At 38.3% G+C, this 14,752-nt stretch overlaps 1 protein-coding gene across 2 annotated transcripts in view; it reads right to left on the bottom strand.

The window, feature by feature from the left end:
- The window catches only part of PIK3CA (phosphatidylinositol-4,5-bisphosphate 3-kinase catalytic subunit alpha), a 42,209-nt gene continuing 27,457 nt past the window's right edge, over window positions 1–14,752 (bottom strand). For both annotated transcript variants that reach the window (XM_064665890.1, XM_064665889.1), the window contains exons 11-21: window positions 14,627–14,708; window positions 13,995–14,159; window positions 13,327–13,430; window positions 12,357–12,528; window positions 12,024–12,130; window positions 11,391–11,512; window positions 10,786–10,864; window positions 9,743–9,913; window positions 9,372–9,489; window positions 9,047–9,198; window positions 1–7,938 (exon numbers count right to left, since the gene is read on the bottom strand). In XM_064665890.1, the coding sequence (XP_064521960.1) occupies window positions 7,668–7,938; window positions 9,047–9,198; window positions 9,372–9,489; window positions 9,743–9,913; window positions 10,786–10,864; window positions 11,391–11,512; window positions 12,024–12,130; window positions 12,357–12,528; window positions 13,327–13,430; window positions 13,995–14,159; window positions 14,627–14,708 (1,543 nt within the window). In that variant the 3' untranslated portion in view covers window positions 1–7,667. The remainder of the gene's footprint in view (window positions 7,939–9,046; window positions 9,199–9,371; window positions 9,490–9,742; window positions 9,914–10,785; window positions 10,865–11,390; window positions 11,513–12,023; window positions 12,131–12,356; window positions 12,529–13,326; window positions 13,431–13,994; window positions 14,160–14,626; window positions 14,709–14,752) is intronic.

The raw sequence follows: 14,752 nt of genomic DNA, 5'->3' as shown, positions 1-14,752 counted from the left end.
TGTACCAACCATATCATTTTAATTTAGTTGTTAGTATATACATTAACACTCAAAAGTGTGATAAAAACCAAACAAAAGTAGTTTTTTTTTTAATAAACAGCATGATACAGACCGCGAAGATAAATAAAAAGCAGACTTTTTACAGTTTCCCATGAACATAACTACAATAAGTATCATAGGCCAAACTTTTGTTACTTGAGTAGCACAGCAGAAGGGGTAAAAAAAGGGGTTGTGGTTTTGTTTTTTTTTATTTAAAGTACTGCAAGACTATTCTCAGTATGACAACACATGCATGTTTGCTGCATTTTAAATACTTTTTGGCCCATTATTACTAAAAATGTCTTGCTTTCTACCTACTTTACCACAGACCTTCATCACAGAATGACACACACATGGCAACACCACCCCACCCCCCACCCCCAGTAGTGGTTATTTCAAAGGTAATTGTCTCATTTTTAAAAGATATTTCAAGCACTGGTAGGGTGTTTATACTCTCCTTTTGATGCAGACATGTAACTGGCTCCCAGCTTCAGTGAAGTTACATAGAAGCATCAAGAGGTGACACCCTCCTGGGCTCTATTTACCCAAAATGCCAACAGGATCCTGGGCTGCCTTTGGCAGAGCAGGTCACGGGAGGTGAGCCTTCATCCTGCCCCTCTGCTCAGCACTGGTGAGGCCACACCTCGAGCACTGGGGTCCCCTGTACCAGCCTGACATGGATGTACTGGGATGGGTCCATGAAGGGCTATAAAGACGATGGATAAGAAAGGAGGCTGAGAGAGCTGGGATTGTTTATCCTGGTCAAAAAGAAAGCTCAAGGGGCATCTTGTCAATGTACATAAATACTTGATAGGGAGGAGTAAAGACAGGCAAGGCTCTTCTCAGTGCTGCCCACTGAAAGGACAGCAGGCAATGAAACAGAAGATATTTCATACAAACATTAAGGGAAAAAAATTGACTGTGGATTCTTATTTCTTGCATAGGCTCTAAACCCAACTGGGTGATGTCCTGGGCAACCTGCTCCAGAGCTGATCCTGCCTCAAACAGCATGGCTGGGCCAAATGATCTCCAAAGCTCTTTGCCAACCTCAATGATTCTGAGAAAATTCTGCAATTGTGGTGCAATGACAACGATCCTTTCAAAATTTCAAGCCTGAGAATCCAGGACATCAGACCATAGCCATATATTTTTTAAATCCTTTTCTCCACCAAGGAAGTAGATTTTGATAAGTGAATGTAGATATTCACAGATAAAACTTGAAGAGGTGTAAGGGGGCAAGGAGAACAGATGATACTCCCAGATGATGAACTGCACATTTATCTTCACAAGAGAAGATGAAGAAGTTGGACCACAGCCACTGTAAAACAAGAGGATTAATCTATTCCTTTTTTTTCCCCAGCCTCAAACGAAACAGTAAGACAACTTTGGACAGCCTGAGGCAGTTGATAATTCAGGATATGGGGCACTATTAACAGAATCTGAAAATAGATTAAAAGTAGTTAAAGAAACAAGACAGAATGAGATTGCAACTATGAATATCTGTATTTTGGCTCTCAAGGATTAACTAAACTACAACAGATATAAGATTCTTAAAGGAAACAGCTTCTGCCTGAATTTCTGTAACTTCAGCCACACAATTAAGTCAGGTTTAACTGTGATTTATTTTATTACTAGAACAGGTTCCTAACAAAACTGGTGCAGTTACACTGCACTGAATGGTTCCTGAAACAGTTTAACAACTATTGGGAATCTGGCAACAGAATTTCAGAAAGAATCAAGACAGAATAGTGTATTTTTTGCCTTCCTTATGCCAAAGGAATATTTCATCACATACAGAAGTGACAGTAAGGACACTTAATACACATTTAGGCAAACTAGTGGGGACACCAGCTTTGAAGTACTGGCAGGGCATTGCTTCAACTATCTCTTACAAACATTGTATGATGTTCTTATGCTATGGGCATGTCCTTTTTTAGGGGAGAGGGGTGTTGGAGAAGGAAGGGAAGAGACAGAGGGATTAACCTCTGGCTTAGTCAGGAGTGCTCTCACAACAAGACCTCAAGCTTTTCAGTCTATCCCATAAAGCTCAGAAGTCAAGAATACCCTACTGACAATTAAGAACAATCATTTTTCCTGAGTGTGGGTTCAACAAGTCTGTAGGCTATGAAAGAGTAGCAAGAGGAAACATTTGAGCTGGTAAGCAACAAAAATCCTGGAAGTCTCAAGAATGAAACGAACTATAGACAAGATTATAGTAGTTTTGGAGGGGGAAGGCTAGTTGATAAATACTATTTATAAAGTAAAATTGTAAAGTGTTTAACTGGGCTGCTAGTAAACATTCCTCTCCTTATAAGAACACCTTTCATACTGAATCATAAGAATAACTAATCTGGAATTCTAATATACATATAGTCTAATTCTGACTTCATATGCTGTTGTGAATCCAGAGTGATTCTGATGAAGACAGTGTTGTATCAGCATAAAGTGAAACCAGAATTTCTCAAAGAGCAGAGCACCTGTAGGTTTGGTCAGTGTATGCAGGTAGAAAACTTCTATAGCCAGTTTCCAGTTGGCTTCTCTTCATTAACACAGATGTAAAAAAAATAAAACGAAACAGAAAAAGACCCCAAAACTAACACCAGCTGCAGGGGTAGTGAGCTACACATCATTTTGGACAGATAGAGCCTCACCTAAACTGAGACAACTTTTAGCACAAAATAAAAAGATACAAATTCATTATTTGTATGAAACATGTATTGCAAAATTAAACTGGGATTCAACAATCTGCAACAACATCCACAGCTATATAGTATTTAAAAAAAAACACAAGTGTGGTTCTTCCATTCAAGTAAAACTAAAACAAGAGGAAAAGGCTTAAAAAAGAAAATCTCAGAAGCAGCAAGTTACAATTCTTTCTGTAATACCACACCATTTTCATTAACTTGAAGCATTTTCGAGATGTCAAAGACATCAACGAAATAGTAATTTCAAGTGGCTTTGCTAATATTTGTTTTTGAATGGGTCCAGCCCAAGTCTACAACCTGTGCAGACGTGCAAAACAGGAGGAATTCATAATTACTATTGAGAACAGATGCTAGAACATGTCAGTTATAGAATGACAAAGCAAAGAAAATACCTTCAAATTGTCAACAAATGTGGGCTCCTGACCACTGAAGGGCATTTAATATTTTACATAAAAAGGAAAGTTGGCATAAAACCCCACAAACAACTTGCCAAACCACCACCAGCAGGGTCATCACATACAAAGGCTCATATCTTCTCCAGAAGATGCCAAAACACTTACAATTTTGGTTTTATTTAAATGCCTTTTTTAAAATTTTAAAACCTATACTGAAAATGTTTCACTTCTGAAAAAACCTACTAATGCACCCTTTCAGAACAGAGAAGCATGTGTATATAAAGTCAGTACAGGTGCTTTTTCTGCTACCTTTAAGAAAGCAAAGAATGTAATTCTAAGTAAAATGAAGCAGCAGCAGCCTGTTCTGTCATTAAATCAAATGCAGTTTCACAGTTGAAAAAGTTACTAGCTTTAAATTTGTGTTTCAATAAAACTCCATTTCCTAATGCTTTGTGACAAAGCACATGGCCCACTCCTGGGATCCTTGCTCTGGCAGTCTTACAATGAAGTTCTGCAGGAGCAAGGTGTTCAGATTCAATTCAATCTCAAAATAAGCTACTTTAGTGTTTTGTGCAGCTGATTCTCAGAGCAAAGGGAACATTTTGAAATCTCAAAGAGGTGAGAATAGATAAAAATAAGCCAAATCCCAAGCTATCTCTGTAAAAATCTAGAGCTCAGTTGCAGGTGCTTTCATGGTCTGTAAGCAGATCTTATTTCTGATACTGTGAGCAGATGACATCCTCTCATTTACAGCAGTGTAAGGAAACAGGACCTCCACTACCTGCAGTGAAGTTACACCAGCACAGAACGGGCGTAACAGGATACAGTAATTAGGGTTGAACACTTTGAAGCTGAGAAAAGGATTTGTTTTTTTCCTGAAACACCAGCAGAATATTTTTCAAATGCCCATCCTGGTTATGGTAAGAACTGCTTAAAGCCCATGAGTTTCTCCAACTTTTAAAAAAAAATTTATTTAATATTTTTGTAATTATCCTGAATTGTATTATGTCTGCATCCCTATGAAGTTTCCTTTCTTTTACTATTTGATTCTCATAATAACTTCTACAGCTTATGCACAACATTTCATTGCAGTAACTTTTGGAAACAGAGCCTGATTCCTCATACCTCTGTCTGGGCAAAAAGGGTGCAGAACACTGTGTGCTTGAACTGAAAGACATTTATACTCATATTTACAGAAGTAAAGGGCTAGGAAGGGGCAAAGTACAAAGAAAGTTGGGCTCATAACATCTGATAAATTTTGAGTTGATCTTTTCATCCAGGCTGGAAAAAGCTGACCATCTCTTAGATAAACGAGGTAAAGCATTGTTTCAACACCAGATAAATAAGGATAATATAGCACCTAATGTGACGTTTGTGCAACAGGTTTACTCAGTTAAAATAAGAGAGACAGCCAACAGGGTTTCAGATTTTGTGAACTAAACTTAAACTGAAACTAAACCATGTTTCAAGAGCTAAACAATTAGTGTGTGTTGACTGCAAAGTAATAGATAAAAGGGTAACTTTGCTCTAGAAAGTACAACCAAGGTTAGCAGGAGTTAAAATATTCATATGAACAAAAAGGAATATGTAACAGTCAATAAAAAGAGTAATGGGAAGTCTATTGGACTACCAAAATATTTAGTAGAACTAAGGAAATAAAACTTCACATTTCCCATACTATTCTTGGAGCTTCTGTAGTGTTCACAAACCCAGGTTTTCCCCCAAACATCAAGAGTCCTTGTGTGCAGTAATAGACTGCAGGATCCTGACTATGAAAGTGTCTTGAAACACCAAAGCCTTGGCTTTACAATCCCCAAAGTCTTTCATAATGTAATTGATTGCACATTTTTAATATATTACAATTTGCCTAATGAAGCCAACCACTCATTACCTCATCAGTACAGCCTGCACAAAGTACAGTTTATTATATACTTATATTCTAACCTAACACCAACTGTCAGCATATTTTATATTACACGTGGTATTGCACTTTCTGAGTGGCACCTCGGTGCGTGTTTGCAAGCGAACAAGCTGAACCCCCGAAAGCCCCAAACCTTTGGAATTCACTCCAAGTGCTGCCAATCTAGCAAGTTTAAAATGTTAGGGTGAACATCACCCACAGAATCATGGGCTTCACTAATTAGAAAAACCTCTTTAATAATTAGAAAAACAGTCCTATCTGAAGTTGTGCATAAGGGCAATCTGAAATCCTCGGTACTCTGAACAGTTTCAAAAAGTGGTGCCAATTTCATTAATTGCACACGTAATTGTGTTAAAGGACAACAACTAGATTTACAAATATATATTACACACAGGCACAAAACAGACAAAGCTATAAAATGTTTGGTAACTCCACATGCTTTGAGCTAGCCAACATATCTGCTGCATGTTGAACTGCTTGTTATAGATCATATTGAAAATCTAAATTGCTATTTCTGATGTATCTTACTGGATTCAACAACCACTTCCAAAGGAGGAAGAAAGAGGAGAAATGGTAGACCCAAAAATGGAGGGTTTAAATGTACTTTCTTTGAATAGCCAGCATATCACTTCCATAATGTGAAGAGTGATTCCCCAAATTTTTTTAAGAGACTTAGGCCAAGTTTACCTCTGGCATTAGTGGGTGTATCCCCCACTACTTCACTGGTACTTGTGTCCTCTTTTACTAGGGCTGAATTTGGTCCCAGGAGTACATCTGGTAACCTTAAGTGACATTAATGAAAATGGGAGTCTTGGACAGATAGAACTGGGCTGCAAAATTAAAAGAGTGAATATGGGACAAATCATGTAAATAAAGAATATATATTAATAATAGTTCCTATTATATAAATAGCCTTTATAAAAAAATAATCTTTCAATAATTTTAATAACTCACCTTTCTTTAGGTTCTGGAAAACATGTATGAAAAAAATCTATTCAGTTCAAGTTAGATTAAAACAAACCTAAGATGAACACTACAGCTCTCTGTTGCACTAAACCCAATTCTGACCATTCGATTTCCAGGTTACTCAGTTTTTGGGGATGATAGGGAGTTTCTTTGTGAAGGTATGAATTGCACCCCTAGAAATACTGAGCAGAAGAAACACCATACTGAGTGGGCCTATTTCCTACTGCTTTCAGAAACTGTGCAGATGACGGACCCAGAAATCAAAGGGTCACCTGAACCCCGCAAATGTTAATGCCTCCGAGCACATTTAAAAGGCACTGTCCTCTCACTACTGTATTTAGATCTTTGAGCTTAAAACTCCTTCTCATCAAACTATGCTGCATTTAAGCATTTGCTACCACTTGAATTCTATTTCCACTCTTCTCGATCCAGCATAGTCTCTACCTGCTGTACCAGATCTAAGATAATAAGTGATGGACTCTTATGTTCATGCTAGAACTATTTTCTTTTTCCTTCTAATTTATCCTGTCAAATGAAAAAAGGAAACATTCTTCCAAGTTTACCTTTTTGGGCTTAAGGCATAACATGAATCATAAAATCACACAATATGCTGAGCTGGAAGGGACCCACAAGGATCATCAATTCCAACTCCTGGCTCTGCACAGGACACTCCAAGAGTCACACCATGTGCCTGAGAATGTTGTCCAAATGCTTCTTGAACTCTGGCAGGCTTGGTGCTGTGACCACTTCCCTGGGGAGCCTGTTCCAGTGCCCAACCACTCTCTGTGTAAAAAACCTTTTCCTGATATCCAACCTAAACCTCCCCTGATTCAGCTTCATGCCGTTTCCTCGAGTCCTGTCACTGGTCACCACAGAACAGAGATCAGTGCCTGTCCCTCCTCTCCCCCTCACGAGGAAGTTGTAACTGAAATGAGGTCTCCCCTCAGTCTCCTCCAGGCTGAACAAACCAAGCGACCTCATCCGCTCCTCACAAGGCTTCCCCTCCAGACCCTTTACCATCTTCATGGCCCTCCTTTGGACGCTCTCTAACAGCTTAATGTCTTTTTTATATTGTAGTGCCCCAAACTGCACACAGAACTCAAGGTGAGGCCGCCCCAGTGCAGAGCAGAGCAGGACAATCACCTCCCTCACTCGGCTGGCGATGCTGTGCCTGATGCCTCCCAGGACACGGTTGGCCCTCCTGGCTGCCAGGGCACTGCTGACTCATATTCAGCCTGCCAGGGACCAGGACCCCCAGGTCCCTTTCCACAGCTACTCTTCAGCCTCATTCCCCAGTCTTTACAGCCAGGGTTGCCCCATGCCAGGTGCGGAATCTGGCACTTGCCCTTGTTAAAATTCACATGGCTGGTGATTGCCCATCTCTCAAATTTGTCAAGGTCTCTCTGCACACATCATACTAAAGCTTAATTTTTGAAGTGTACAATTTTAGTGCTATCTGAAACCCTGTTTTACATTATTTTCTGACAGTTGTCTGAACAATTAATCTCTTTTCTTGCCATAAATTCTAGTGTTGTTCATGGTTTGTGCAATTCCTATGCAACCAGTCTTTGCTGCTAACGGGTATTAACAGTGCAGTACCCACAAAGCTGGGTATCAGTTCTTGTTTTCTCTGCTGTCTGTTCAGTTCAAAGCATGTTGCTTTATTGTGTGGAAGATCCAGTCCATTTTTGTTGTCCAGCCACCATGGTGAGCATCATTCATTTGCTTCATGAAGTACTCCAGAGCTTCCTGCTCAGTTTTGTCCAATGCAAGGGTCTTTCGAATGTAAGCAATGTCATCAAAGGACTGCAGTTCTGGCATTCCTGAGCCAAGCATCATGGAGAAAAGGTTGATGAAGAGATTGGCATGCTGCCGAATTGCTAGGTAAGCCTTATAGCACATCTCCTGAAACCTGGAAGAGACCAGGGGGAAAAAAGCTCAGTGTATTTCCCTACGAGGTGCATGTTACTTCTTCACCTCAAAACCAGTTTTCAGGTAACCAGACACTAAAAACTGGACACTCTTAGTCTACTAAGAACACCATGATGTTGCTGAGAAGGTACACTCCTCTTCCTACTTAGTTTATCTCCATCTGTACATGAATTAGTAGTGGTCAGACTAACACAACAGCCAAACTAAAGTCAGGCTTTCTAGCCTTAAACCCCACGTGCAATTCATGCAACTGTTCAGCACAAATTTATGGGAGTTCAAAGAGCTGTTTGAGTCATTGCTACTGACATTTCAGATTTTAAAACATGTTTCCAGATACACTGCTGCAAACAGTGCTTTCCTGGTTATCATCAGAGATGCACTTTTCCTGTAGTTTTACGAAGGCAGTAGCTTTTGCTCCTTAGATACTCTGAAGAATACATTGAAAACAGGGACATTTGCTGTATCACATTGGATGAAAAATACACATTTTTGCTGAAATCATTAACTTGAGTCAGGTTAAGGGGAAAAAGACTGGATTGCTGGAAAGAGATATTAAGAATGACTACAGCAACTATTATTATTATTATTATCATTATTATTATTTTAAAGTTCTCCTTTCTCAGCAGGTTTTGGACAATATCCTAAACTACAGAGGCCATCTGAAGAGCTGGTACCACAGCAGCTATAGGAGGGAGAAGTATGGCTGAGTGACCAGCAAGGCTCTGATGCACATAACACCCAACATTTAAGAATTCTCAGTACTTGCAGTTTTGCAATGCCAAGAGGATTTTAAATGTTAAGTCAAAGAAATTTCAGATGTTTAAAAAATGATCATCTTTAATCACATGTATGCTGACCCTGCAAATCTCAGTGAGATTTCATGGACCAAAGGTCACGTAAGTGCTAAGATTACCTATTGATTTACAAGGGGGTGGCTGATCTTCAACTAAAGAATTGGAACATACCCACTGCAAGCCAATTAAAATACTACTTTTCAGTTATAAGGTCTAATTATTAAATGTCACCATAGTAAAGTGCATTTTAGGTACAAAATACTCTGGAGTTTAAATGCTTAAAAGAAGGCTCACCTTTCAAACTCCCTTGTTTTGGTACATTCTTGGGCTCCTTTACTAATCACTATTAGGAAGTCTTGTGTTAAGACAAATGGCACACGCTCTCTTTTATAACCAAATTTTTTCTTCTTGTGATCGAGGAAGTGCCCAAAGTCAATGTGAAACAGCTTGGAAAGACAGAAAGGTATTTTAAGATTAGTAATTCCGTGTTTAAATGAAGTCACAGTAAAATCAATCATTTACTTATAGTTCTGATAGGGTTTTTTTGTTTTTTTTGAAAACAAACTCATATCAAAGTGAGGATGACCTTAGGGTATGGTTTTAGAAAAACATATCTTACTTGTCCATCATCTTTGACCATGATGTTACTGTTGTGGCGATCACCAATGCCCAGGATAAAGGTGGCAACACAGTAGCCGGCACAAGAACGTGTAAACAAGTCAATAGCTGCATCATACCTGCCCAAAACAGAAAAGGAGACACTTTCCTCAGGTATTCTAATAACACAGAAGTGCAAATTTTCCTTTCTCATTAAAAGAGCTACAAGCAGGAATACCGGGGAAACAAGCGCAGGTAAAAAAGAAAACAAAACCAAAACCAGATAGACATAATTATGGACATAAACTTCCCACTTGATGAACTTTAGTTCTCTTGAAATTTCCATCAAAAACAAGCACACGGACAAGAAAAACAGGCAACAGGAAATCTCACATGTCTCCTTTGTTCTTGTCCTTGAGCCACTGGTGCAATGTATGGCTGTTGAACTGCAGTGCTCCTTTTAAGCCTCCTTTACATTGAATCTGCATGATCGTGTGAGAGCTCCTCACGACCTCGATGAGTCCCACACAGTCACCAATGGATAAACAACCATAAGGCAACATCCTGAAAGACAAAAGTTAGTTCTTTGTTGTTTGTTTTTTTTTTTTTTTTTCCTTTATAGATAATGGTGGCAAGAGGTGGGAGAGGGTGTATTTTTGCAGATTTCTGTATCTGGCTACTCTTTAAGTCACAGGCAAGTGTAACTCTGCAAATCACTCTTGGACAAAGCCATAATTCTGTCACTCCTTACAGTACTGGAGACAAAACTGTGACCCACGAGAGATCATGCAGACCAGTAGGCCCTTTTGTCTAGATAAGGAAATGAAAACTGGGGGTTCCTTGACAGTGCAGTGACAGCTGTTACACCCCCACCTAAAAATCCACCATGCAGCAAACACAAATTTGGAACCACAACCTGTCTAGCATCAGTTTTCCAGAAGCAGAATAGTTTATACTGAATGCCCTGCAGAAGCTGTGTACTCACAGGCTGTCTAGACATGGAGAAGCTGCACACAGATCACACTGGGCAATACCTACTGTGGGCACTGAAATGACAACCCCAATTACAAAGAGTCACTGCTCAAGAGGGCTGCAGGTTTGGCAACATGTTCAAAGCCAAACCTACAGACACAATCAGCTGACCACAGTGTGGCTACTGAGCATTAGCCCTTGTATCCATCCCTGGTATATAAATCACTCCTACCCACTTGAATAAGACTTGAGTATTTCTCAAATATGATCCTACGTTTAGAAAATCCAGTAGTTTAGTTAACCGAAGGTTATTAAAAAATCAAATTTGCTCTAAAATGTACAAACATGCCTATTTATAGCATTTCATTTATTACCCTTGGGAAAACAGGAGCAATCTCTGGGAAAAAAAACAATGCAAAATCCATTAAGAACAGTATTGCTTGGAAATGACTTCTAATGCTTACCGAAGGTCAAGACCCTGATTTTGCCAGATGTTTTCCATAATTCTAATTATCTGAAGTGTCAGCATGTCCTGACGCAAGTCTGAAATAGTCAAAGGTTGCAAATTTTGTAACACCAGAATACTTGGTTAGATCTTACTTTACTTTTCCCCCCCAGAAGTATGTCTAAATACATCTAAAGGTAATGAGGTTTGCACAGTTTAGGGTTTGTTCCCTCAATAGAGAAAAGCGTGTTTTAAATATTCAAAAATCAATATAAACTTGTGGTGGTGATTTTAAAAATATACACTAAAACCATGAAAATGGAATTATAGATTACACATCTGTAGTATCTTGAAGACATCTTCAAGTAAAAAGAACAAACAGTACATAGTATCATGTTCCACCTCAACAGGCTGAACATCTTAGAACATTCAAAATTTGTACTTGATTGAGATAAATACTTATTTGTCCATGTTTAGTTTTTCTGGAAAAAAAATGGCTTTGTTAAGCTGATTTTTTAAATTATTTTTTATATGTGTATTTTATATGCTTAGAAAAACCACTAAACAATAGGTTAGGAAAATAAACAGATATGTAGTGTTTGAATTACACTTATTTTTCCTTACCATCTCCATTTTTAAATATTATCTCATTGTTCTGAAATAACAATTCAGACATAATATCTGGGTTTTCCCAGTTCAACCACAGCGGCCTTTTTGCAGATGACATTATCCTGCACTCCTCAAGCCTAAAAGAGATAAGATATCTATGAAACAGGCACAATTTGATACTCATATCATGTTTCTGTAATACTGTATAGTTTTGTTCCCCTTGTTTTGGACAATATCTGAACTAGTACCAAATTAAAAATGCAGAGGTAACTGACAATCCATGATTTTTAATTTCAGACTCAGACTTAAATTAGTAAGTGCAATGTTAACCATTTGCTAAGACCAACAGAAGATATGATTATGCAGTAAATACTCCTTTGGTAGTGCGTGGTCCTTACAACTGGAAAAAGGATTGCAGTTCCCATCACCTTAAAGGAACAGCTAAGGATCACGTTGTTCCCTAATTTCTTACACCATTAGATTGAAATTACTGTCCTGTTTATGGATTACTCTGCTACAGATTTTATTCAGTGAAGTTTGAAGATGCTAACATTTAATATGTTAACATTTAACCTCAATGCTGTCAGTGTTACCATGGCTAAACATTTACTTAAATACCCAGACAAACTTCAGAACTGAATACGATACCGAAGATTCCCCAGCTGATGCGCAGGATTGAGAGGAGAGATAAAACCTTGCAAAGCATCCATGAAATCTGGGCGTCTCATCTGTTCCACAAGGAACTTCATCTGTACCTGATAAATAATCACATTACACAAATTGAAACCTTTAACTTTAGCTCTATTGCCTGAAGGGGTAGACAATGGCATTGCACAGAAAATATTACAGGTCCTAGGATAACATAAACCTAAACCTACTGAAGTTGGCATTAACGCTTTCCTAGTTCATCATATAGAACAGTTCTAAGTAATTCCTATGACAAAACAGCAACAGTTTTGATACATGGACAGATTATAATACCTTCTGGGTCTCATCTTTTTTCTCCTGCTTGAGAATATCTGTGAGGTTGATCAACTTCTCCATAGCCTCCACCTGCCTGCTCAGATGCTTTAGGTACATTCCACACGCTCGACAGTAGGACTCCAGAAGTAAACCAAACCTCTGACTGACAGTTTTATTGTGCATTTCAGACCTACACAGAGAGGAAGAACAGTTGTAGCTTAGAGACAAGACCACTTAGAGGTTTCAAAAATTAGCTATACTTGTAACTTCCTCATACAGTCCTAAAATACATCCCCTCAAACAAGTTAACCAGGCAACTTATTCCCTTTTCCTTGATGGTTACCAAGGAAAGCAGAAAACTGAAAGCACAAAGATGCCTTGCTTCTATTTCTGTGTCTGATCACACCAGCTTAGAGCAGCATTTTTAGGTGAGACCAAGCTACAGCCTTGTATGTTGGACACTGATCTATACTCAATCTTCTCAACATTAGGAATTTCAAAAGCCAATGTTATATTCAGTAAGGAAGAACACTGAGATATTTGGGATATCAAGCTCTATAATAAGCCTGTAATAGGCAAGGAAAAAGAGTTTTTAGTAAGCTTTTTCAAAGCTTTATCTGGTCAAATTGAGTGGCTTTCATTAGGCCTCATATATTTGTAAAATTATCTGGAAAAAACTGATGGAGGACTGGGCAGCTAAAAATCTGAGAGGCTTTCAGCAGTCTCAGACTACCTTGTTTTTACAATAATCATCATTAGACAAAAAGAAGGACATGCCTAAGTATCTATTAACTAGCTTTTGAAACCGCAAGACATGATTTCTATCACCAAACTATGCATTCAAACTCTTAACCCACATAAACTAATCTTTATTATGAGTGGTAACATCTTCTTAAGAATGGACATTTAGTATGCCAAGCCTTTAGAACAACTAATTGTTTGTAGGTAATAGGAATCCCACCACCCCTTAACATGACATTAAGCTTACTTTAGATGCCAAAAGAAGAAGTGTCCTATCCTTTGATTGGTCAGTGCTTTCTTGAGTAAAAATCTCACAAGCTGATTATCTAAATACTGTTCGTATTTCAGAACCTAGTTAAGGATAAAAGAAAATTAAAAAAATCATCTGCAGTTATTATTTCTATGAAAAATATACAGATTAAAGACAGTTAAATAAAAAGCAATCTATGTTCTACATTAATTTTTGTAGAATTACTGATCTTGGTATTAATACTTGCATGTGTTAGGATTTGAACAATATATGCTAACTGTGCACTGGCTGCTTCTATTTCAGGAACTTACCATCTGATGCTTCCTTTACTGTTACCAAATATTTTAGCCTCAACTTGCTCAAAATTTTGAGAAGATGCTTCTGCTCATACTTTCCCTTATGTTAGGACAGCTGAAATAGCTGCCTGTTCCAGTTGGTAGAACAGTTTTGCATCTCTGCAAAATTCTGGCATTCAGTATCAACAAGCAAAACCGCAGCACTACAGAAAAAAAACTACATTTCATCTTCTCCTAAATAATCCACAAAGCAAACAAGATATTTTTGCTGACCTATTTTTCACAACATCTTAACTTTTGTTGTATTTTAAGCCTCTGTGATCACTGAATATACACAAGACAACAAACACACCAAAATATGTTATGTACCTGTACCAGCTGGATTAGATACTGAGACAGTTTGTCATCTGTCAGGGACTTCTCCAGACACCGAACTGCAAAAGCTCGCACCATTGGATCTGGATAATTACAGTCCAAGAGCTCCATTGCTTGCTCTGGCTTGATTGAAGGCCAGTCTTTTACCAAACAGTACATCTGTGGACAAGAAGTCCAGGCATGTTACAAGTTTGCACTGATTAGGAAGAAGCTGTAAAACAGAGCCATTGGCAGGTATTGTCAGACACAAACTGCATCCGAGTGGAAGCAATTTACTTCCTTGTCCTCTCAATCAATAATTTGATATTAGTTGCCAGTTGACTTTGTTGTTTTATCCACTACAAAAAGAATGAAAACAAACTCTCACATTTAACTGACAAGTTGCAACATAAGAGGGATTCAAGTAATGCCAACCAAGAGAAAAATCTTAAGACTCAGGCTGAGCTAAAGAACAAGAACTCTGGACCAGAGGCATCTGTCAATTATAGTGGCAACTTGAATCATCCAAGTTTTCATTCAATGTATCATGCACACATAACATGTTTTTAACTTCTAGGAGTTTTCTTTAAAATAGCATATTTTAAAGCTTCTTCAAAACTTAAAACTTCTTCAGTGCTTTTTGTTACCTGGGCCACTTCATCTCTAGAATTCCATTTAACAGACAAAAGTAATTTGGGCAGAATTTCTGGAGTATTCACACAATAGTGTCTACAAAAGAGAAAAAAGTTGCATGTAAAAAACATTATTTTTGC

The sequence above is a fragment of the Pseudopipra pipra genome, chromosome 10 (genome assembly GCF_036250125.1).
Source record: "Pseudopipra pipra isolate bDixPip1 chromosome 10, bDixPip1.hap1, whole genome shotgun sequence".
NCBI lineage: Eukaryota > Metazoa > Chordata > Aves > Passeriformes > Pipridae > Pseudopipra > Pseudopipra pipra.
This window is presented reverse-complemented; position numbering and strand designations above follow the sequence as displayed.